This window comes from Cariama cristata, unplaced genomic scaffold (assembly GCF_000690535.1).
Source record: "Cariama cristata isolate BGI_N322 unplaced genomic scaffold, ASM69053v1 scaffold4207, whole genome shotgun sequence".
In the NCBI taxonomy this organism is placed as follows: Eukaryota; Metazoa; Chordata; class Aves; order Cariamiformes; family Cariamidae; genus Cariama; species Cariama cristata.
The window spans coordinates 122734-148968 of NW_009624804.1; the positions used below are offsets into that span (position 1 = coordinate 122734).

The 26235-nt window shown below is 36.3% G+C and overlaps 1 protein-coding gene across 1 annotated transcript in view; it reads right to left on the bottom strand.

Moving 5' to 3' along the window:
- The window catches only part of SLC9A9 (solute carrier family 9, subfamily A (NHE9, cation proton antiporter 9), member 9), a gene marked incomplete at its 5' end in the record, with an annotated part of 160082 nt that overhangs the window by 70110 nt on the left and 63737 nt on the right, over positions 1 to 26235 (bottom strand). The window contains 3 exons of the mRNA XM_009703308.1: positions 15830 to 15983; positions 21388 to 21499; positions 23353 to 23466. Coding sequence (XP_009701610.1) covers positions 15830 to 15983; positions 21388 to 21499; positions 23353 to 23466 — 380 coding nt within the window. The remainder of the gene's footprint in view (positions 1 to 15829; positions 15984 to 21387; positions 21500 to 23352; positions 23467 to 26235) is intronic.

Here is a 26235-nt window from a genome sequence, read left to right on the forward strand (position 1 = left end):
GGATTTTACATTTGCAAATACTTATTCTGGGAAAGCAAAGGTTTCAAATGTCAATGCTAGCTTTTTCCGTTGTGTCAGCAACTTAACTGTGACTACAAACCTCTTGATTCTGGTAATTCCATCCATCTCAAGTCAAAAATTTCAAAATTTTTTTTTTTTGGTAATGAACTGAATTGACATTCTTGTCTGGTTTGCTGGAGGCTCTCTCCTAAACATGTGCTGTTTTGAGATTTCTATGCTGCCTGCACCAGTCCTTGCAAGCCTTTTACAAGCACCCAGGAGGAGGGTTAGTCACCCCCTTGTTGGGATAGTACTTATTAACTGTGACACTGTAGTTAAGGTTGATAAAACACTTTCATTTTAATTAATTAAAGCCTTTATCTTTTTACAATAGCATTTGGAGACACTCTTCAAAGCTTCTAGGGTTTTTTTAAATTTTTTTTTCCTTCTTCTCCTTATAACCATATGTAGCTTGAGCATAAAGCCTGAAGCAACCAGTTGAAGTTGGCTGCCATTTAAAATGAGTGCTGTGGAAAAGGAGTGCTGAGAGGATGAGATAGGGAGAGTACTATAAAGATTTGTAGTTTTATTTATGCTTGTTGTGTTGCTTTGCAGTGTGTTGGAAGGTGCTGCATTATGGTTAAGAAAGGGACTCCACTTCATTCCCATTGTGGTTTTGCCTTCTGTAAAAATGAGAATAAACTACTGTATGTAGCAACTATGAGCCAACATCTGAATTCAAGCAGTGATGACAATGAAAGCAATAGCTTGCATGAGATAATGAAGAGGCAAAGTGAGAGAGTAGAGTGAGAAATTGCCTCAATCAGGGATCCCCAAAGCATATTATACGTCTGCCTACAGGCCAAGAAAATAAATGAATGTTGTTATGACAGCCTGTAGCAGCTGAGGATCTGTCCCCATTTATCCATTGCCACTCAGCTTCCCTGGGGCTCTATGTAATTCTCCATGGCTAGTGACTTCAGGCATATGCGATAGCTCTGTCGGTGTATTCATAAATATGTGATACTTTCACATTGGCTTCAGGTTCCTACCTTACCGAACAGAGCAAGATAGCTGAAAGGCAAGTCTAGTGCTTAAAATTCCACATGCCCTGCACCCTAATGAATCAGTAAATACTGTGAGACAGTACTTCTTGAACCTAAAGGATTTGCCTTGTGTTTGAGGTATAATGTTGGGAACCAGAGAGAGTATATATGACTTGAGTTGTAAATCACCACAGCTGCTTTAATTTTTTAAAAGCCCTGTAAAATATAACTTTTCCTCTGGTCAAGTGAGAAGAGTTATTGACAAAGCAATTAATAAATTAGGCTTTTTGGAAAGGATTTTGCATAGTTTTTTGTTAGAATGGTTGCTGACAGTCTGTTTAGATTGGTACAACTCAGAGTGTGGTAGCAAATGCCCAAGGGAGCTTGATATCTAAAAGTCAAAACTGGGAAGGCAAGAGATACTGTGAAACTCAGAAAAAATTAACTGATTTTATATTTTAAAAGTATCACTGCTCCTTTCTGGGACATGCATCTTCTTTCTCTTCTGTACATGTAGTGCAAGTTGAGGTATATGTAATAAATTGGATTGAAAACTGTGACATTTGCTTAATCTAAATTGGAGAACTTGTCACTTGTTTATAATTCAGATTTTCAATGCAAGTGATAGCAAAATGGCACATAGCCATTATGACTTAGATTTCAAAGTGATAGGGCAATAAGAAGAAATGCTCTGACAGAGAATCTAATATAATATTTCTTTTTCCAGGATTGCATTGAGCATAAATAAGAGAGGATGTAGGCTGCAGACTGTCTTTTGGAATTAAGTTAGGCAAATGGATGATTTTATTACTTATCAATGTGAAAGCATTAAAATAGTATTTCTGAAGATGTGAAAGAAGGAAATAATACCACTTTTTTGCTCGGTAAACTATGATATGGCAATTGAACTAGATTTGGCAACTCATTTTATGTGCCGAGAAGTTTTTTTTAATACTTTCAGAATCAGTGAAATGTAAAACCATGCCCAAGCATCAATTTCAAAAGGAATATAAGCACTGAGGAGCCCAAATGGTGCCCATTTAAAATGGGAGCTAGTCACATAAAGCCTGAGATCTTCAGATCAGTAAAGAACAGTCAGATTGATGGGAGATAATGTAGGCTCACTGATTTCAGGAGGAAAAAATAATGATCTTTGGTCTATTTTAAAGGCTTGATCTTAAGTAAATTCAAATACATGTATATGTGTAAGGGTCACTAGGTGAGAAAGTATGTAAGCAATCATTCTTCTGTAGACTACTGAATAGGGTACTGGAAGACCTGGATTCTGATCTTTACTACACAGAAGATTACCCTATTTTAGTTGATGACTCACTTTACGTGAAACACAAACACTTACTTGGACAGGAGCTGAAACCTCCCTAGTGAACATATTAACCACTAGTCTACAGAATAGTGTTATCTCATTTTCTGGTTCACTTAATTAAAATTATTTTATTACTTCTCTGCTTTCCTCATCTCATGGATATACATGCATACATGTGCAGAACTGGTGAGGTTTGGGCTAGAATTCCTCCAGAAAGGTGGAAGAAATACGTGTGGATTGAACGAGGCGGAGGATGCAACCCATCAAGTCCATGCCATTAGGTGATGCAGCAGGCAAGAGGGAGAGCAGGGCCTCTTTTGCTGTGTCTAAAATGAAAACAGAGGCTGGCATGGCATCTGTAGGAATCCCTTTGGGTGGAGATTAGAAAAGCTCAGGGACTGATCAAGACTCAGGAGATTCAGGCAGACTACCCAAACCTACACTGTGATCCCTGACCAGGCTTTAACACACATGGATAAGTGAATAGCAAAGGCAACTGGGAAGTTTCAAGGTCACAGTGTACAACATCTTGTCTACTTGTAAGATCAGATCAGCAAAGCATGGGTTTTTAGGATTGCTGTTTAGGGTATTTTACATAAACAGCACTTTATATACAAACTTTTTCATAAACAGCTGTTCTATACATTTATTTACATGGATAATATCTTGGATTTATAAAAAACATAATTTTATGAACAATTTCAAGATTCCTTTATTATTTGTCATTATGTAACAAAATGGTGTATCTCTTTGAAGAAGTAAAAAATGTAGAAACTGATAATGTATTTTTAAGTGCATTGAAAGGAAGTACTTTTTGCTGAGATAAGAGGTAATTTTCTCATTTAAATCTCATAGATGTACTGACTAGCAAATTACTGTTGGGCTGTTTCTGTACTGATAATTCGCTATAAAAAGCCTGTATTATAGTGTAATTAGCTGTTTACTAAATGCTAAAAGCCCATACGGCCATACAGAGCCTAGGTTACTTCCTATCTGCTTTAATTAACCTTTCACATTCAACTAATTCTGGAACAATTCGATAGGTTTGTTATCAAGGGTGCCAGAGCTTTCCTTCCACTCTGCATTTTAAAAAAGAACAGAAAGTTCAGAATTTCCAGAGGAATGTTTCACGACAGTTGAAAGCTTCATGAAAGTTGAAGTCACACAGTTCTCTTCTGTCACTAAGTTCCTCTGCAAAACCAGATACACCCAGTTATACCAACGTATGCTTTTATTTGTTTAGATTTACAAGAATATTTCTATCGCAGCCTATATACCTTGTAAGACTATTAAGGCCCAATTCTCTTCCCAGCTAGCACCTTTTTTTCTTGTTGGAAGACAAAAGATACATGTGTTTTCTTTTTCTACATGTATAGTTTAAAAATGGAAGTAAATGTTCTTGCACTGTATGAAATAGCAGAAAGGAAAACCACAGGAAACCTTAAAAAAACCTGAGAAAGACTGAGAAATTTTTTTTCAGACTGAAATGATATTCTAAGTCATGATGAAAACTTTCATCCCTTCAAAATGAAACATTAGTTTCATATTTTCTTGCTGAAGAAATTCCAGTATTCTTTGTCAAGCAAAATGGGAGAAGAATGAACGTACGCACTTTGGAAATTAAGCAACCTAACAAATGTGAAGAACATAGTAGTTTCATACCCTTCTATTTTTTGGGCCAGCTTGACAGTATTACACAGTTCTTAAAATATGAAAGTCCAATGAGTTTCCAGAGCAATTATTTTGCAAAAAGCAACAGTATCTGATCAGTAATAGAGTTAAGAGGTATCTCAATCAATACCTGCAAAGTAAATGTGATCATTTTTTCTAGAGCCAGGATTTCATACCACATATTTATCTCAAACTTTTAAAGGCTCAAGTTATTTTTATCTACCTTCTATTTACCCTCAAGCAACATAGTTTTGGCATATGCTTGAAGTCAACTGGTTTTATGCTTGCACCAGTTTAATTTTGGTGGACTAGTTAGAGATATAGGTCCAAATTAATTTGGTATATTTTGGTAGAAAGTAGTAAATAATCGGTTTTGTTCTAAAGTCACAGATAATTAAGATGTTCCCTAGCAGTATTTCCAGATAGTTTTTTTTGATTCCTTATTTGTAGTTTGAACAACTTCATCATGTTAACTGCTGCAGAGTAGCCACCTTTTGTATGACAGGGAGATACGTTTTAATGGAAGAAAACTTTTTTTTGCATATCCAGACATATCAAAGCAACAGTTTTTTAAAAGATAATGAAACAAATATTTTAATTGTCACAAATACTGCTGGATGGTTTCTATTCCAAGCTATAGGTTTATTTATAATTTTCTGGAAATACCTATAAATTATTCTGTTTTTGGTATGTGGAAAATTCATCCTATTATTTATTCCTAGTAAACTGAAAGGCATGACTCTTTCTTATTGCTATGTAATTTTCCCTCTTTCCTGTACCAAATATTCTAGCAATAAAAATATATCTTTCATTTCTTCCTTCCTTCCTTTGCTGTTTTCAATAACCACGTGGAGCTGGAAATCCAAGGTATGTTGAGGTGGGATTTAACTGTCTGCCATATTAGGAGACTGTGCCCAAAACTGGACCCCTCTGGCCAATGAAGACCAACAGAGTTGATAGCAGGAGTTGGGTACGTGTCATGCACAAGTCACAATTGCGATGCAAAATCTCTGATTCAACAGCTGTCCAGGACTGCCTTTCACAGTTGGAGTCAGAAAGCTCAAGTCCTCTGTGTTTTGGTCTTTTATTTTGTTATCAAGCACCAATGTTTATAAGCTTTGTTTAGTATCATTCAGGCAAAATGATATGGTGACTAACTCCAAGAGATCAAATGCACACCTTATCTTAGCAGAAAAGTACCTTGCAAAGAAATCATAGGCATTTCAGGAGATCACTGAGATTCATTACCTGGACGATTTCTCATTTTCAGATAGAAATGAAAGGAAATTGTCCAATTTCTCTTTTTATAATAACATCCAATACATTTAATGTCTAATTTCAAGCTGCTTCTTGATTTATAGCATTTACCAGGCTAATCGTGCTCTAGCTTCTATTGTAAAAGCAGCTATTATATTAACCCTTCCAGCGTGCCTGAAAAGAAGCGTTTTCTTTGCTCACAGATGATTTCATGTGTGATGCTGAACATCTCGGGGTTTGAAGCAGAATGCATTTCCCTTATACATCTTTAGTCGGGAACACCAGACCATTTCCTATTCCTTGTAGATACTACATGTATGCTATGAATACACATACCCACAAATCCAGAACTGGTGGCAAAGACCACTGGGCAAAGGGAAATTATTGCATCTAGCAAAATTTTTGTATTAAAAAAAGATCTTTAACTAGGATCTAAACCAATATTTTAGTCTGTGCTGCTACAGGAGATCAAAGGGAATGAAGTGATAAACCAGAATCTGATCTTATGCTCTCTGTGACCCATGTCACAGGCAATCAATAGATTATCGTGTAAATTGCTCAAATGCTTAATCACAGTGATCTCTAATGTGCTTGACCAAACTTGAAATTGCTGATAGTTATTTATAGTGGCTAAATATCTTATAGCTAAAGCTAACACTCTGCCTCTTCCTCTGTCTTCCTGGGTCACTTGTTACCCATCTACTGGTGTACAGAGAGTGACTGACAGCCATGCAGTTTCCTAAGTCAGCCCTAAGCTACTATTTTTCTGTCACACCCAGAGTACTGTGTGGGAACAAGGATGGGGCTCATCAGCAAAAGTGTATGTCTTGAAGATAACACTCATTTGATAATTGTGGGACAGTGTATTCTCTGAGCTGTTGTTTCAGACTGTCCATGAACTCACAAAAAAGCTTCTTTGTTAGTTTTATTTGAATCATCTTCAGGGTGTTCTTCGCAATTGTGAAATGTACTTTTTAAATAACAATGTAGATTTTGTGACCTAAGAGTCTGTACGTAAATCAGTAATATCTTAATGGTGAGGGGAGCCTAGGGAGTCAGCAACATGGTTTCTCATGTATATGCAATTAGTGTTTGAACTATCATCAGTATAAAAGATGCTAGGCAAAATGCTGTCCTTTAGATGTTCACAGGTGCAGATAGTTGGACAACTAAGGACAGCAGTAATTTTAAAAGAACTGCAGCATTAATGGTTAGACTTGTTACATTAAATTACAGGTTTCTGGATGTCAGAGGGTTTTGTTAGGATTTACAAGACTTTCCAGGCAAAGACGGTGTGATTTCTGTTGAAAGTGTGTCTGGGTTAAAAGGAACTCAGTGGGCTGAAGAGGCTTGGCTGAAATTGGGCTCTCAACGGGAGTGTTTCTTGCAGCATGATTTAAAATACTGTACTATGGCTAGAGAGGAATATGATCCTGGAAACAGAGGGCGAGCTTTGTTTATTGGAGCTATTTCTGTTACTGAGAGGGAGGGGAACAGCAGTTAGACTGATTATGAGTATTCTGAAATCAAAATAATAAACAGTACAAAGTGTACAGAAATATAACAGTACTTGAAAACATACTGCCTTTAATTGAACTGTTCGTCTCTATGTTGTGGTCACTCGCAAATTACAGTTGAAGATACTTAGGCTGACATTCCATTTTCAATAGTAAATCAACAGATCCTTCACTTTCACTAAATTGTTTTCCGGGACTCTAGAGAAAATATGACCCAAAGGAATACGGTTATAGAAGACAGAATGTGCCAAGGCCAGGAGAAAACATTTCATTAAACCTTTTCTAAACTGACTTTCCTTCCTCTTGACAAATGGTGAAAGGAAAATGTGTTCAAAGGAATACAAGGGAAACAATTAAGAAGGTTCATAATAATTTACAACTATTGAATTATCGATCATCTGAAGATATGAACATGTGCTCTTGGCTGTTGCATTACAGTGCATGGCTGTTAGCTATGTTTCAGGAGGGATAATCCTTGTGTACCTATGTGAGGGTGAAAAAGGAAAGCTAAGATGCATTTACTCAGAGTAAACCTGCTTAATTTAGGAATACACGAGAAGCGGTAGAGATCAAACTCCTAGAATCTGGTTCATAACGAATGACTGTAAGGAGATGTACTATCTCATGCTCTTCTGTAACCAAAGCAGAATTCAGCAATGCGGTAAAATATTCTGATGAGGCTTTTCTTAACCAGGCAACAGGATCACTCTTCCTCATCTCAGCTGTCTGCAGCCTCTTTGCCTAGACCAGCTGTCAGGACACCATTCTTTCCAGTGCCATAGTCACATCTCACCCCAGTAAGATTAGAGAAGGCATTGCTCCACTTAGCATTACATGAAACTGTCCAAATCAAACTTTTGAAAGTGACTTAGGAGCTTCCCATCCATTTAATTTTAATGTACTTGAAGTTTCTAAGCCACTTTTGACTACAGGACTTTGCAATATGGTGTAGAACAAGCATTTAAGACTTATTATTATTTGTTTTATGGTTTGGGAATTTACAGGAAATAGTTACTTTATCACTCTGAAAGTTTTAATACAGTTAAAAGAGTCTCAAGACTCTCACTACATGGATTTACAGTAAGACATAGTGTCTCAGGAGCTGAGGGGGTTCAGTCACCTGCTGGGAAGCAATAAAGAGGGCCCAATACAGTTTGCTCATAAAGCTCTGGGGCTTGAGGTTGTCAAGCATATGCACATGCCTTCAGGTCAGCTGAAGACTGAGACTTATGTGACCTCTGTCTGAGCATTCAACACTGTACTCAGTGATCAAGCCATTACCAGAAACTGCCCACCTTTAACTTGACAGGAAATTCCTCTCACATAAGGCTTTTCCCATCACTATCCAGGTTGGGATTCTGCATCTTTAGGTGATAATGAGGAAGAAGCCTTTCAGATACCGAGGATGGACACAACCTGCAATAGTCTGCTGCACGGGTAAAGGACATGCAGCACCTGTCTCTGGTATTTGGAGCTTTAAGATGGTCAAACACAGCAAAACTCAGTTATATTGCCACCTCTCCCATAGATCCCATTCATACAAATGTCTACAAATGTGGTCTTGAAGAAGATAATTTTCTCTTATAACTGATTTGATAAAGGAGAGTGAATAAAGCTATCCAAATGCTACAACCATATGATGGCAAATCGGAACTTCACTCTGGCAGAACTCAGAAAGAGGTAGATTTTTAATATGAAAGACCTGCATGCCATTATAAAAAGAGGAAGAAAGTATCAATCTTTCTATATAACTGCAAAAATATAGTAAAGTAGGCAGCACTATCCATCTTGTCTAAAATACTCTGTTAATCCTTTGATCTGAAGTGCATCCTCCTTTGTTCTTAGGCTGTGGAAAAGGAAGGTTCCTGCTCAGCACCTCCTGTTCTGGAGCCCTGAGGCTCAGTCATATTTTTACCACCATTTCAGCCCTTCAGATTTCTTACAACTGTTGCCTTTCTAGATAAGGCAGAACTATTTCAAAAGCCCACAATGTTGCGGTGGGGTTTGTTTTATTTTGGTTTTTTTAATTAATTTTGAAGGGCTTTTTCTGGGAAGCAGAAAGAACAACTTTGGAAGCTTAAAGTACAGACCAAATCTGATCAAAGCTTCTCACTTGGCAGCGATGAGTGCTACTGCTGTGGCATTGTAAACTGTCTTTCTGCATCCTCTCTTTGAACACAGCTGAACACAGGGAATACTACTATAGAATTTGGGGATAACGAAAAGAATATTTTTGTTACTGAAACAGAAGTGCTATAATACTGGTCAAGGTCATGTTGTTACTCTAGTTGCTTTATCACAAAGCTCTGTCTTTCAGTAGTCTATAACCAGTTGATAAAGGGCTGGGATAAGCACAAAATCTTACTCTACCAACCTGTGTTTTTTTTTTTTTTTTTTTTTTTTTGGTAAACAGCCATGGTCACAAGCAGTCAAACCACAGCATTTAGCCCTGCTGCCCACCTGCAGCCCTGGTACTCATACACACTACCTTAGCCTTTGATATTGGAGCAATGGATGAAAGTGTTGGATACTGAAGGAACCAAAATCTTGACTTCTTAAAAGAATAGCTTATCCATGAAACATTTTTATTGTAAAGGGATATATTAACTTTCTCAATGATATTGAACGCTGCTGGCTCATGACTTTTGGGTGCTGACATCTGCTGAGCACTCACTTCCTATTGTATTCAGTGGATTTTCAATATGGAAATGGGCAGGAATTTAGGAGTTAGTAGTATTTTGATCTTCCAACTTTTACACTGTAACACTGAATAATGTTATAATTTTATGTTTCAGATGTGATTATAATCAAATAGTTGGCCTTATTTCAAAAGCATTAACAGCTAAGCCAGATTCTCAAAATGTTTTGGATACAGCCCTATCATGTTTTTTTGTTTTTCATTTAGAAAACAATGCTGTAGCCATACTACAAGGAAACCCCCACAAAAGAATCCGGTCTGTTTATGTTTTATGGTGGAACTTCTAAAAGTGGAAAAACAAAAACAGAATAAAACTTTAAAAAGTTTCTTTAAAAAACTTTGCCAGAATAGCAATATATCATGTGAGCTGGTAAGAAGTCCTCTGATATGTCTTTCTGCAACTTTTAGTCCGAGTTCTTACGTTCTGTCAGTGTTATTCAATGCAGATTTACCATCAAAATAGATACAGGTAAACCCCTATAAGGAGTATATATTTGGGTTGGTTGAATGATTCAGTCTATGAAGAATAAATAGGACCCTTGAGACAACTCTTTTGACCTTGGTGGCTTCATATCGATGATAGATATGTCCATCTGTAAATGATTTTTCCTTTCCTTCATTGCTGTAGATCTGGATGGGGGGTTACCACATGCTCGACCCTTGCAAATAGCAGATTTTTTTTCCATGCTGATAACAATATTGCTCCCAGTTCACCTGCACTCTACTCCTAGTCAGTCAGCATTATTTCCCATACAAAACAGAAAAGAGTCTCCACAGCAACAACATCCATTTTGCTTATGTACTCATTTCAAACAGATCTGAGGACTCTTAATTTATAGGATGTGAATCCTCTCCTCTTAATCTTGTTACATGCATTAGATTGTTTTTTCAGTTATATTTTTTACACGATGCATTTCTATATTTTGTGTACTCAGAGGTCACTGACTAGATTAAGGTATGCTGTGTTTATGCCTGTGTAGTGAGAATTAATGACCAGCTGCTGTTCACCATCAGAGACCTTCTGGCTCTATCAATGCAAAGAAAGTTTTGGAACTGTATAACCTTGACATTTTTGGGTTTAGTTTTGCCTAGATGAGCAAAGAGAAATAGCTGTCTGTAGTTATAAAGCTGGAATCTGAACAGTGAAAAGAAGTAGAGCTCTGGGAAACCTCTGGAAGTGAATCTGGAAATTTAGGTCAATTAGGGGAGGCAATGGTTGAATATTAGAAGAATAGTTTGTTTTGATTAATTTAATTTCCTGAGTTGGTGTTTTCTCAGAGAAGAGTGCAATGAGGAGATGCTCCTGCTGAGAATGTGAGTTTGGACAGCCTTGGTCATCCCCCTAAAAATGTGGTGTGCCAGGCCTCTGGCATTAGTATTTAGAGAAAGTTGGAGGTTTGGAAATGGTTTTAGGTGAACTAGAGATGGCATGTTTTTAAGGGTAGCCAGGCACATAGACGTAGCCAGTTTCTAAAATACATAGCAAAGGCAATGGCTAGATAGGCACAGTATTAAAAGTTACTATTCAATGCTGCTTAGTATTTATTTAGAATATGGAATAAAAATCTCTTTATTCACTGAAGAATTGCTGCAAAGAGATGCACAAAGAGTCTGGAAATCCCTTGACAGACACTTACACAGGAGGTGATGATAAACAAACAGGACCTAATACCTAGCACAAAGCTTTTACAGGACATATTTTATTAACAGCTTTGTATTTTTGCTCTGCCTGTCAGGAGAATCCTTTATCCCCAAACCTCTCATTGCAGATTTACTATAAAATGTAGCTCTCTATTTTTAATCAGAGTATGGGGAATGAAGGGAGACATACTTCCAAAAGCATTAGCAGGTAATACTCAACATCTCTGAAGGCAAATTTATTGAATACTTCAATTTGACTGTGAACTCATGCTTAAATGGCTATCTTTGTTTTGCTGTTGATGTATCATGTATATTATTCTCATACACTGATGCAGGTTTATTCATTGTCTGCCAAGAGCAGTATATTGTAGTCCTTTCACATGGGGAGAAAAGGTGATATTTTTTTTTTTAGTTATAAACTCTCAGATAAGCCAAAAGACAATGTATTATTTAGGAATATGGTGCAACCAATTCTGCTGTCAGAATGCCAGCTGATAGCACTGCAACAGACTCTGCATATGCCTTTATGCTCAGAAGTGTTATGTTACTGCACCAGACAACTGGGAACATTTAACTAGCACCCGATTTTCAGAAAGGGAACGCTCAACACTTGCTGAAACTTAGTTTCAGGTATCTAAAAAAGGAGACAACTAAAATAAATAAGACATTCCTGAAAATGTACGTCTCATTCTTTTAGAAGAAAGTTAAAAAAATACTAAGACTTGCCAAGAATTTTAAGACTTATTTTGAAGGATACTCTGTATGGGTAAATATAGTACTAAAATATTGCGAATGATTGGTATGGATTTCTTTTAAAACTGTATTTTGACATACAGAGACATGTAGACATAAATTCTGCCATTAGCAGGTTAGATTTCCAAGGCTTCAAGAACCTTTCTTAGATTCATGCAATAGTTTAAGTAGGAGCATACGTTTCAATATAATTTGTTAAATGAAGGGGCCTAGAATTTTGAACATGAATAAACTTGGGTGAACTCCTGGGATCTGTTTAAACTTCTTTTTACAAAAGCTCTCAGCACAACTGGACTCTGCGACCTTGTGAGAGTTGAGTGATATTGCTGCGTTAAATGGGAGATGGAAATGGAGCCTTTTTCAGTAGCACATGGTTAGTTTTGATAATATATCTTACTATATGTTTTGGCAACAATTTGCAAGTGTTGTATAAGCCATACATATTCCTGGAATAAAACAGCTGCTAGTTATCTCTGAGGACACATCTTCATCTTTTCTCTAAAAATAGAGTGACAGATTATATTTACACTAAGTTGAATTTTAACTGGAAAAAAAAAGAAAAGCAGATCTGATGCTATTCCTGTGAGGAGAGGTGGAGGATTATGGAAATTCCAGTTATTATGGAAACAAAGATTGACTTTTCAGAAAACTATTGCTACTATTATTTAAAAATTGTCATTGTTCTATTCCCTTATACTCTCTTGATACACAAGGAGTCTTGGCCCCCATTAGGAGAATTTCACAATGTAAATTACGGAGAGTGCAATAAATCATTGAAAAATAGTATAATATGTAGACAATAATATACAATAAAAAGACTGTACAGATCTTGAATATTTATAGTTATTTGTAATTTATGTTATTTTTACATATCTTCAACTTAATGGATGATAGATTTATTTATGTTTTAAAACCAAAATGTGAGTAAGTTGGTCTGTAACATATAAACTCTAGCACTTATCTCTAGGATAAGACTGACTTGATCAACCTTGAGGAGTTAAGCGTTGCATCTCCTGAACTACTGATAGGAACTTTAGCCTATTCCACATAGCTAGAGTGGGCACAAATTAAAATGTGTGTGAATAAGATTCAGTTCATCCAAATACTCTCATAAATCACATGTTCCACTTTATTATCCTTTGAATGCCTCCTGTTCAATTAAATACATTACCTGTTGGATAATCATTTTATGATGAAATGGTTAATTGGCAAAAAAAGCATACTCAGCTTTGGATTGTTACTTGCTTGATCACTGTATTTTTGACCGCTCCTGTCTCCTGAGAAGGTTTACCTATACAGCAGCTTGTAGGTTATGTAGGGAAGTGTAGTCACTGTAACCCTAAAGCAGCTATTCATATATTTTTCATTTCTCGTAAGTACTTTCACATTTTGATAATGTGAATAATTTTATTTCTAGGTGTATAGATTAACAGATCTAGCACTGTGCTTTGGATTGGAACAATAGTGGTAAATCTGATTCCCTAAAGCACTGGGGAATCACATAGAAGTGGTTTCAAACTGCCCTGGGACGGTCCCTGATGCAAGCTCATATCAATTGAACACTTAAGGACTAGTGTGAGACCAGTCTCCCTCTCCTGTACTTACAGACATAGCTGCAGCATCTCACTGGCTTCATCCCTTTTTTCTGTAATTGATGACATACCAACCCATTCCAATGAGTCTCTTCACAGACAATCGTATAATTTTTGTACTCATAATACAGTTTCCCTTGGCTTTGTGAGCTGAACTCTCCAAAACTAGCATGAAAAATACAATCTCTTTCTTCCAATTTTATAAAAAACCCCCGCAGGGATAGCTGCAGCTCAGAATTGCCATTCAGACACAGCTGCCAGCATACTGGGGTAGTACACCACGCACGGTGGTGTCATTTGGAGCAGCCTCATAATTCTCTCAGCAACCCCAAGTCTGCTAGAATCCATACAAGAATCAACTGGCATAAATTACCACCACCTTTAAATACAGTTACTTAGCAAAATTACTTAGGATTAAAATGACAAATGCTAGTAGCTAAGGACAAAATTCCATATTGAGGTGTAATAAATTATAAAGAGAGTTCAATATATTCACTAGAAAGAGAAATCAGAGCCTCAAGATACATTTGTAATTAAAGATGTCTATTTAAAGTTTTATCTCAGTTTGACCACACACTCATAATTTATGAAGCTGTATGTTCTGATGTCAAGAAATTAAATGGGAATTGTGAACCTAATAGCTTTACAGTAAGAAAACGTATATCCCAGTTACAAAACCAAATTATTTGATTAGTAAATCTGCCTGGCAGATCTGCTGGGATTCAGAGGAGATCCACAAAGAGATAAGCATTTCAGACCAATAATGGCTGTCTACTTTCAGTGTCTTTGGTAAAATCTGTTGTACAGGTGGGTAAAGAAAGAAGCATATACTTGCATTGAATGGTGTATACATAGCTGATAATGAGAGTCAGCCTCTCACTTGTGGTCTTGTCGGCCTTCCCACCTCTGGCTAGTACTAAGTAGCAGAAGAAATGCCATTGCATCCAATTAAATTGCTTGTGTAAGTGAAAGCACTTGACAATGTTAATTTAAAAATTATCTAGAGCGCTACACCAGGACAGGCATCTAGAGACCTAAGTCCTTAGACTAGACATATGACTATTGCCTACCTCCTTTTCCCCTTACTATATTCTCAAAATTATTACTTAATTTCCTATTATAGTAATCCAAACCTATTTGGTCCACAAGATCTAATGAGAACATTCCTTCTCACCCACATTTCTGTTGCCATATAGAGCAACTCTGTTGCTACCTGACAGTGAAAAAGTGGCAAAATCTCAGAAAGATGGCTGGTAGTGGTGCAGTATATCCAAACTGTAATGAACTTGATTGACATTGAGACATGAGAGATGTCATGAAAAAGAATCAAACTGTCACAGAAATAGAAAGCCCCCACATTGCATATGGATGTTTGTGTTTTATGTTTATATGGTACACTTGTACGGTAGTCCTTATTTTCTCTGCAAGTTTTATCTATGCTCTTTGTTAAAACTCCTATTTAGTTACCTTCAGCTGATGTTTTATAGCAACAGTCTGACATGAAGGCTTGTTAATCAGACATCATTTTGTAAACAAGGAAAGCATATGCTATATACAGAATAAATGATAGCGAATTGTGAATTACAAGCCTATCTCAACGCTGAGGTTTTCTTCAGTGACCTTATGAACTATGGCAGTGAGTTCTAAATGGATTATGAAGTAACCAGAACTCGGCGATAGCATTACGCCCGTATTGTTAAAAGTGGGGTTTCAAAAAACTTGGCAGGGCACTACTTTTAAATTAGAATCTCTTTATTCCAGCTTCCTATTTCCTTCTCTCTTCTCATTTAACCTCCCTTGTAATTCATTGCTGTCTGTGAATACAAGTAACTATGAAGTAATTTAAAAAATAATGTAGAGAAGGAGCATATACAAAACAATGACTAATAAATTAATGGCTGAATGATACACCAATGCAGGTAGATTTTTCTAGTATATTCACATTATAATCAGAAATCATTATTTATGACATGTTTGTGTAATAAATACACATTTTTAGATGAGGGCAAAATCTGCTTTTATAGCTCTTTCTTCAACAGTGAGGAGAACACTGATAATGTTTATTCACAGTGTTTAAAAGGAAAAGTAGTGAAACAAACTCTTACGAAATAAGGATGGGTCTGACCTAGGTCCAAACCCATAATGAACTTGTGAAGAACCTGTTTCTTGTGGTCTGGAGCCTCTACCAGGTAGCCAGATACTTCCTTTGTGCTTGTAAAACTCTATTAAAAAGCATATAAGTAAGCCTTAGAAAGCTGTAGGAATTTAGTGATTGATCAATACTGATGGCATTCTATTTTGATGGTTAATATTGTAAAGAGAGTACTAACCTGATCTGAAGCCATGTGAGCATTGGTGTTGTGCCCCCACCAAATACCCAGACTGTGAAAAACACAATAAGCAGTGCTGTTGTAAACATCATTTGTTTGAGTTGGGATTCTGTGTCTCGAATAGCCAATGCAAATGCTATTGCACCACGTAAACCTAAAAAAGATAGAGAAGAATGACAAACTTAAAGTGATGGAGAATTAGAATTTTACTCTTTTCATCCCAAACCCAATTCCAAGGGCACAGGAAATTTTCAGACCATGATTGTACTTACAAAATGCTGAATTGTGCTAATTGAAAGGATGGTGTTTAATGCAATGTAAGCAACTTTTTGCAAAAGTGGAGAATGACGCTACTCTCATATTCACGTAATAATCACACATTTGTTTTACATTCACTGAATTCTTTGTCTTGAATAATTGCAAATTAAATAGTAACCTGGACTTTATGCATGTTAAAAAAGAAATCTATTCACTGTGTTGTTTTATTGACTTCAGTGGGATGACTCCTGAAATCAAGTGCGAGGGAGAAAGAGGCTTGGCATTAAAATCTGTACCCAAATAGGCTACCCATTTCTTGCTTGAAAAACTAGAAAGTTTCTTTCTTTAAAATCTTTCAATGTGCTAATAACAGCCAGAAAAATTGAGACTTAAAAACAATCAATAGGTTTTAAAAGATTAAGTTTCTAAAAAGGGGGTGCAGAATAAATGTAGATTTTTAGCTCTTAGTGTACTTGAAATATTATAATAGTTGTAAAATTACATACCTACAGAGACTGAATAAACAAAAACTTATGAATGTGGAGAAAATAGCTAACAGTGAGTTTAAAAAAAAAGCTCCATAGGTAGTAATAAGCTAACTAAATAGGTTCTCTGAGTGACACATTTAAAAAAGAGGGGAAAAAAAGCCCGCTAGTGCCTCCAGCTCTCAAGATGCATAATACAAATAATACTCTATATTTTCCAATGCTTTTCACTTATCTATTTAAATTTACTTTATTGTTTTCTAAAAAAAAAATCCACAAAATAAGTGTAGAGAGCAAAGCCATTACATGTATACATACTGAATCCAAAAAGTACTTTGCAAGTATTGAGAGATTAAATCTAATAATTAAACCTCTTGTAAGGTACTGATAGTATATGCAGAATCATCTAATCAGCTGCTAAATGCAGCTATTTTTGGAATAGAAGTCTAAAGCTCTTTAAGATAACGTAGTTAGAATGTGAATTATTTGGTATAGAAGATGGACAGTTTATCCAGAGAACAACACAAAGGCATTTCTGCAAGGAATTACCAGACTGTAGTTACGCTAGCTGGAAATGGTCAGTGGCAGCAGGTTTAAAATCCCTTGCTTTTATGAAAATAACGCTGCAGTCAACAAGTGGGCATGTCCTTGACTTTGCTTTTATGTAAAAGACATCTTTCAGGAGGCACAGGCTGTACTATTTTCTTATGGGAAAAAAATATCAGCTCATTTTAAACATGTATCTGAGGAGGGAATGAATCACTATTGAAATGGTCTTTTTCCAGTGGTTATAGTGCTAACCTAGGTGACTAGCCCAGATTAAATGCTTAAATTATTGGTGGCTACATTTTAGTGGAAAACAAGGCTGCTTTCCACAAACACATCAGAATAGCACATGCAATATTAAATCTAGATAATTTCTTTTGGTAAAAGGGAATATAAAAAAAAATGTTAATATGTCATTAAGACTCTCTACTTCTTGAGCACTGGACTGGGTGTTTCTTCAGTTAGAAAAATAGAGGAATGCCTTCACTGCATTTTTCCTTTATAAAAGGCTCAACATTGTCTATAACACCTAATTCAGTTGCAACTAAAGACATGTCTAAAGTAAAATAAATAATCAAACAAAGCATTTGCTTCCAGCTAAAGCAGTGGGAAACAGATGAATATAACCTAAAGTGTAAAGACTCAATGAGAAGCAAGGAACACTATTATATATATCAAAATACATTCCAGGCAACAACAGAAATGAAAGAAGGGAATTTGAACAACCTTAGAAGATGGTAAGATACTGAAATAGACCAAAGATAAGGAAGGTTAAGTTTTCTGTAACACCTCAGGGAAAAATACCAACAAAGCACAATTGGCTCCAATGGACATTGGTACCTCGGCTACACTTGGAGAGAGTGATGTGGTAGAAGGAAAATGCTCTGATGAACCATTAGCAGAGATTTCTCCCCTCATCTTTCTGAGATGTCACAGCATCCAGTATCTGTGCTGTTGATCTATTGATCCTTTGGGCTCTATCACAGATTTCCTATCAGATTTTTCTGCTAGCTGTGCCAGCCATTAGGGATTCATCTTTAAGAGATATTCTTTAATGTGTCAGGGCCTCCAAAGAAAACGACCCCAGGGTTAAGCTTTAGAGGCCCACAGAATAGAAAAGGTGTCCCTTACTGGGCTGTTACCCATCGTTTGCTCACACTCCACAAACACATATCACTTTGAACCCATTCCTCTGAAGAGCCTTTGAGGGCAGTAGTGTTTGTGGGTAGTGTAGAGAGAATCTGCCAGCAAAGGAGACTTTCTGTATGTGGATCTGGTGTTTTGGTTTCAATCGTAGTTCTCTGCTCATTTCTTTCTTGCTTTTTTTGCTCTTTAGCTCATTTCTTTTCATATCTATCTTGGAAAAGTTCACTTTGACGCTTCCTGCCACGATGTATGTATGAGTGTGCAGATGTAAATGCCTGCACAACAGCTGCCTGGAATTATTTTTCGTTTTCACAGGAATTCTTTTTCGTTTTTCTTCTGCATTTGTGTTCCACCCTTTCAGATTCCACTGCTGCTGTAATGTCGTATATTGAGAGCAACCACCCCCATAGCACTGTGTCCCACAAGCCTCTCTCTTGGTGATTTATATACTGTAGAGAAGAGGAAAGCACAGTAAAAAGTAAATAGAGATATTGGAAGAAAAGTGGAAGGTGCAGTACTGTACCTGTGAAATAGTCCCCTCCTGGTCATGTGGCAGTGATGCCCAAATATCAAACATGTTATTGCCATTAATAGATCCATCTGGATCCATTTAGTTTCCTTCCCTTTTAATTTATTACCAGTTAAAGGCATCATAGCAGAGTCTGAACTGAAATGAGGCATTTTTGATGCAGCATAGACCACTAGTGTACAGTGGTATTTCTCTTACAATTTAAGACATTAAAGTATTTCTTTTTCACATGAGCAGAGACTGCTGGCCTGCTCACTTTAGCTGATGTTGAACTTAATTTGAGAAGCTCAAGCTTAATTATACAATGACTAATCTAGTTTTGATTTACAATGAAAAATTATCAGGAATCATGATTAAACATAGCTGTAAAAATGAATCTACCCTCCGTAATGTGTTGTTAGAGGAGTGGCAGAAGCAGATGAAGAATGTAAGAAATTAAAATGCTCCATAATCCACTTCCACACCTAACTCTTCCACCTTTTCTCAAATGTATTAACAGTCCTCAAAAAGTAGAACTTAATGACTTCAGTAGAATTCTTTGCAGGGTAAGGTATACTCAAATGCTGATCGACAATGTACTTAGCTGACCTTAATTGCTTTTTTCAGACTTTGATATTCATGATGATTATGGCAATAAAACTCAGTAAAGAAAGCTGTAAATGTTTGATGCTATACCAGAATATTGCCACTGATCTTGTGTAGGCAATAAACATCTTCCTCCAAACTCAAATTCAATGCTTTGTTTACTCATATCAGAAATGTGTCTCTCTTCTGGTAGTCATTGTCTTCTCTGTTTATCACTACATACAGTATGATCAGTTTATAGTAAATAATAATGTTATTGGTAACTAAGCACAAATCTTAATGTGCATTAAAAAGTACAGTCACACAGAAAATCCACATATCCTAAGTGTTCTGTGAAGTGTGAAGCTGCTGGCAGTGTAAGAGGCTTTATTGTTCTACTTGCAGATGATGCCATTTACTGTTTTATAATGTTGTAAGGACATTTTTCTCTACAAAATACAGTGTTTCTTTGAAAACAGTTAAAAATTACTTTTCTGAGAATTTTAACATTTACATTTTAGAAGTTTTCAGTACCACTATTTTCAGTTCTCAGCTGCCAGATTGTACTGGAAAGCTAATGTGTGAGTTCTCATGTTCAGTTGTTGGCTGCAGGCTACTTTCTGCTCCTAGTTCTGTAGAGAATGAAATTTGACTGGAGAAAATGAGGATGGAAAAGTTGAAGAATAAGATATATTTTAGATTTTTAATTCTATACTTTATCTGATGAAAAATAAAAGCAAAAACGGAGCCCAGAAACTAGATAACTAATGATATGAAGCTGTTTTTCATGCTGTTGTCTAGTTTGACATCTGCTAGCTTTACTGGAGTGATCTACATGTACATCTTACATGGCTAACAATTGTAGGAGAGCAGGCAGTCTGAAAGCCAGTCGTAATGGATCTATGTCATCATCTCTCACTACAATCTAGCTGGTATTAACTGACATTTTCAGTGGCAGCTTTTAGCAGAAGGACTGAATGGATATAGAAATGAACTACTGTGTTGCTCTCTAGAGAGATGAAATTATATAGGCATAAATGAGGCACCCTGATGTGGAGTACTCCTGATGAGGAAGCTTGAAATGTGGTACATTGTATTTTACTTGTTATCTAGCTAAATAGACCAGTGCACATCAAGGCTGTCAATCAGGAACATTTTATCCATAAAAATTTGGAATATTTTTTTTGTATAAAAAGCAGCAAAATGAAGGGAAAAAAGTGCTTTCTAATTTTAGAAAATTATTTCATAAATGGCATTGGGGGAATCTATGTTTCTGTCTTCTACTGAACAAATATTCTTAGCTTATAAGTGAGGTTTTTTCCTAACTAGCATCATAAAGTCAAGTGGAGGTATTTCTAGCTTGTGCAAGTCCAAAAATACAGAATCCAGCTGAGATTTTAACAGTTCAGGGGATGATGCACACATCAGAGTAGAACATGGCTCCCTCTTCTGGAGATAAATTTTTTTTTTTTCCTACAATGTTAACTAGAGTTAAAAATCAATAAAATCTGAATTTGGAAAATAACGTACTGAAATATCAACCTGGAATACATATGAAAAAGTCTGTGGAATTAAAGTCTCCTAATCTCATGTTTCAAAATAAAACTGTTCCTGAATTTAAAGAAATTGCCAAAGGCTGTGTCTCATTTGAGTATCAGTACTAACACCTTCAAAGTTGGATATTTATTTGCTGGTACGTAAGCATACTGTTAGGTATACTACAGATGCCTTTAAAACAACACAACATAAACCCATGGTATTCGCAAATTGTCATGGAAGTGTAGACAGATGAGGAACACTGGGTTGAAAGACTGGCTTCCCGGGTGGTAGGTTTCAAAAAAGTTAATTAAAATAGGTCCAGAGCACAGTGAAGTTGATGAGAATACATCCATTTGCTTCAGTAGCTTTGAAAAGACTATCTTGACTTTTTTGATGACTTCTTTGTGATAGATGTGGCTTTTTCTAGTGATAGATGACTATCTTTGCAAGTTGTTAAATGTGGACAGGAAAAATACCAAAATAGCACTTACCTGAAAACATCATCATGTGCTGAAAGTTCCTGGGAATCTTTTGTTTTCGACCCAAATTCAAAAGGAAAGAAAGTGGGTATATGTTGCAAGCTCTTGCTACAAAAACTGCCACCTAAAATGTAAGATGTTGAGGAAAATGGTGGAGGAACTACTGACAAAACCAGAGTTAACTTAAACCCAGTATTTCTCCAAAGTTATTTTAAAAGTGTAATTAAAATGAATATGAGATTATCTTCCTTCATATTTTACGTCAGATCCTTCTGGTTCCAATTTCATTACAAATTGTGCAGTGGCAGAGATTATTTTCCCCAGACATCCTGGTTTTGTATTCATCATTATATATACTACTTCACTCGCTCTACTTTTACTCATCACATTTGTATCACACATGACTTCATCTTCAGTCCTTCAGTAAAAATGCCCATCATCAATTGCAGAGATGGCATTATCTCCTTGAGCAGCAATTTGCAAAGAATAAATGTGCTTTTGGACATGATTATTACTTTCTTATTTCCTGACAATTCATATTGTCTATATCTAGCACTCTTTGCTTCCCCCCCCCCTTTGGAGATTTTTCAAAAGGAGTTCTTTATTGCTCCTCTGGGGAAGAATCACAAAAGAAGTTGCCTTAATTAGAAACGTGAGGCTATTTCAGATTTAAAAAAAAAAAAAAAAGGACAATCAGAGCCCCTCATACATGCTTTTAGCAGGTTTCGTCCTCCCCGTGTCTTGTGACTCTTAGGGCTCAGTTATGGTACTCTTAGTCTGAGACATGCTGTGGACTGTAGAACAGATGAAGTACTTGAGTGGCAATGTCTATATGTATCATACCTGCTGAGCCAAGAGCTGCTCAAAGCTCCTATGGACTTGGGAGAACATGCATTAGGAGTGGTGGCTTCACATGCCCTATGCTCAGCTGTCCTGTGCAACCCTGTTGCAGTCTGTTGGCTTGCCATGAGAGGAGACGACAGTAGCAGGTCCCTGCAGTGCTGTGCAGCACAGTCCCCACCTGGGTGCTGAGTGCTGCTCCCACGTTCAGCTGTCTTCCCATGCCAGGAGTGCAGGGGACAGTCTTGTACTTGCCTGGTGGTGGGGTGCAACAGGCTCTCGTGGTCCTCTCTGCCTTCTAACCCAACCTGTAGCCAAGGGAGCTGTGATGCAGTTCTTATTCGTTGGGAAATTACATATAAAAATTACTGCAAGTAAACTGTATGGTCCCAACTTTCAAAGCTATTACAGTTCAACAAAAAGTGATAAGCAAAGGGCTGCTGCTCTGAGCCAAAACCATCATTGTGTAAATTGTCAGCCTGAAAAGAATCTATACCACCATACAAGTAAGCAACAGATTTGTTGAGAAACCATGGCAGAATTAAAGACACAGACTCTTTTTCTTACCAGTCTCTTTGGCACATGATGGTGTAAATAAATTCATGTACACTAGATATATCAAATACAAAGAAGGAAAGATTTGAGCAATGCAGAACTGTTTGCTTTTTAAGGACTTAATATCATTTAAGTAGCTTTGGTGAAGTTCTGCTTATGGCACATACCTGTCTGGAGGCAGCTCTACAGTTTGTGGATCTGCACTGGCTCTGGATGGGCAAAAACATTTTGTGTGCCTACACCTGTGCCCACAGATGTGTCCCAATACACATCCCAATTTCCCACCCCACTTGTAAACCAGTGGCAAAGTTCCCCAGCTGGTTTAAAGATATTTGCCTTCTAGCAGGTACACAAAACAGCAACTGTTAAAAGACCATGAGCTTACATGCATTGAGTGTTACTGAGATATATGTAATACAGATGATTGCCTTTGGACTTGACAAAAAAATTATTTTTAGTATTTATGGAACTGATTGATTTGCTTGTTGACTTTTTTCCCCCACATGGAGCACACGTTCTTTATATATATAAAAAAATATATTTATACATGTACATAGATATATACTTTAAAGCAAAGGATACAAATGCACCAGTTATAAAAAGAGGATTGAAGATATGATTTTGAAACGTGAATAGTGCGAGTCCCATGTAACAGAAGATGACATTCTCAGCCAAAAAATTCATGAACTCGAACAACTTAAATGAGAGAGAAAGAACATAATTATGACTCATGTCTGTAAGTAACTACTGTTTATCACCAGGTTCCCTTGGAATACAGAACTGTTTAGATGAAAGGAACAGAAATCACACCTATTTCAAGGGTAGATTTTAAAACCATCTAATTTGCTCTACAGTATACATGGTGTCTTTTAGCTTTCAAAAATCATACTTGCTTGCATGTTTTTCTCTGATTTGTGTATAAAAGCTTGACACAGACAACTGATAAAATACATAAACAGCAAGTAAGTTATACAAGCTCCAATGCAAACTGCAAGGAAGCTGAGGGAATTTAACTTCGCTCATATTTACACAGGTGAGCCTGGAAGATGGCTCCCAATTACACAAGTGGCTATGCATAATCCAGTACTGGGTATGGGTACACTAATGCTAAGAGAGAAAAAAAAAATTCCTAAATGGACTTTTAAGAACCTGTGCCTTTAAAATATAACATTATCTTTTATTATTACCATGAATATTATCCTGTAGATGAAAACTTTTATTGCACTGTTTGGACATCACTATCAATTAAACATTTCAAACCAAACTATTTAAAGTATCATTTAAACATATTATAAAATAAGCCTAAAATACATGATTATGGTAGGATTTCTTTGAAAAAACAAGCAAAGCCAAAATATTCCTTTGCCTTGAGGGGATGTTTTTGATTGCATTCACAGATGATTATATAAAAACTAATAAAATAGATTTTAATATTTATCCACATCTGGAATAAATCAATCATTGCTGCCAAATAACTGCAGCGGAGAGAAAAAGAGGTCTTTTAACTTCTGAAGTCACTTTTGGGCTCAGGAGACTACGCTAACAAATCCTGATGCAGAATTAGGGCTGAAGTTTGTCAATCGGTCTACATCCAGTCATACATCACTATCCAGAAGGTTACTATGGAGATATTTTATTCATCCTCCACGGGCATATGTATTTTTTGTAATATGTTTGTGCTTCTAAAAATAAATATCCAATAACAGTCACTAAGATCTAACAAAGAAAAAATGAGAGCTGTCAGAATCATTATTTAAAACAAATTTCAGAGGCAAAATGGCATAAAACACAGTAGTATATGGGAAGATATTTTGGACTCCATGGCAGCACCATCGATTATCCCAAGCACACATTCCATAGCCCCCATTTTGTGCTGCAATGCTGAACAACATGAAAACAAACACAAGAAATATTTTCAAGTTAATAGACTTAAATTATTTAAATTAAATTTAAATGAGAGAAACCAGTTGTCAAAACCCCCTCAAAGTAGGGGATCTTGCAACCCATAGAAATTACTATGATAAATCTTTGCATTTCCATTTTGGGAGCAAAAATGATTCCACTTCTTTGTAGGAATGTCATCTAACACATTTTTCTAAGGCTTTAAACAATGTATCAGGAGTGTCGTGATAGGATCTATATATATAAAAAATTGTGTATATATAAAAATCTTTTGAGGGAAGGGTACTGCTATAGGAGCCACAACTGCATACTTTAGTTGTTGGGATAAGATAAAGGTGCTCCAGAGGTTTTAAAGCTGAATGATACTTCACTCTTCATTTACAAAATTTCATTCAAGACTTAAAGAAATGTAAAGCAGATCTATTATTGATGCATTTTCGAAACATGGTTTCTGAAATGAAAGTTTCTTTCTTGTATTTTCCAAACTTTTTGTTAATGTACATTTTTTTAAGGAAACCAGATTTTGCTGTATCATTGCTTTTGCTGTATACTCTTTCTCAATAATCTTCAACAGTAAATTCAAGATTTTACTCTTGCCTGAAGTGCTTTCATGACATTACTGCTTTTAAACTTCTCACCCCTTGTTTCCCAGCAATCTGGTGAAGATGCAGTCTTTATGTATTTCTTGTAAATTCAGTTTAGTGCATCTTTTACGTTTCCCTATAACTTTACCTTCTTTTCTAGCTACATACATCTTGTTTTTTCCTACTTCAATGCAATTTCAAACCTCCAGAATCATATCAGTAAGTGATTCTTAAAAAGAAAACCCCCTAATTCTTGACTATGTGTTTTCAATCAACACGAACAATATATACTTTCTTCGCTCACTGGGCCAGTGTTTCCTGTGCCACCAGCATAGGCCTATTAGTTTTCTTAGCCTATATTCACAGTGTATGTAACACTTTTTAGCCACGTCATGTAATCTCTATTGCAGTTCTTGAATCACGTTGCCGGACATCAACTGGTTTGTTTGCAAAAGCAAATACAATCCAAATCTCATTTTTTCTCCTGTGAATTTTGGTGCTGAACTGTGCTGGGTTTTTTTTTCCTGTTATCTCTAGTTTCTTTGTATTTTGATTTTCCGCTATCAGAACACTGCCTACTTGCTAGAAGATTAAATCCAGACTAGTTTCCTTCCTTTGTATAGCAAAAATCCAGGTGCTATTTCAATAGCTACTTTAGAGTAGGCTCCTTCCTATTCCAGGCACAGCCATGATATGGTTTCTTATGAAAGATTCAGCTTCTTAGAATAGTAAAACTAGCTCACTAGCTTCATTCAGAGTCTTCTGTATTCCCCATATAGTTTGCTCTCTCTTTTAAAAAGTGTATCACTCAGATGACACATTTATTCATGCAGTGCAACCTATTCAAATTTCTCACCCTGAGTTAACAAAAAAAATTATTAAAAAATATAACTGCTTCAGAACTAGTTATTGTCATAAAAGATGTGATATCTGAATGCCTTTTCCTGGAACACAACACTTGTGGATATAACGTAAAACT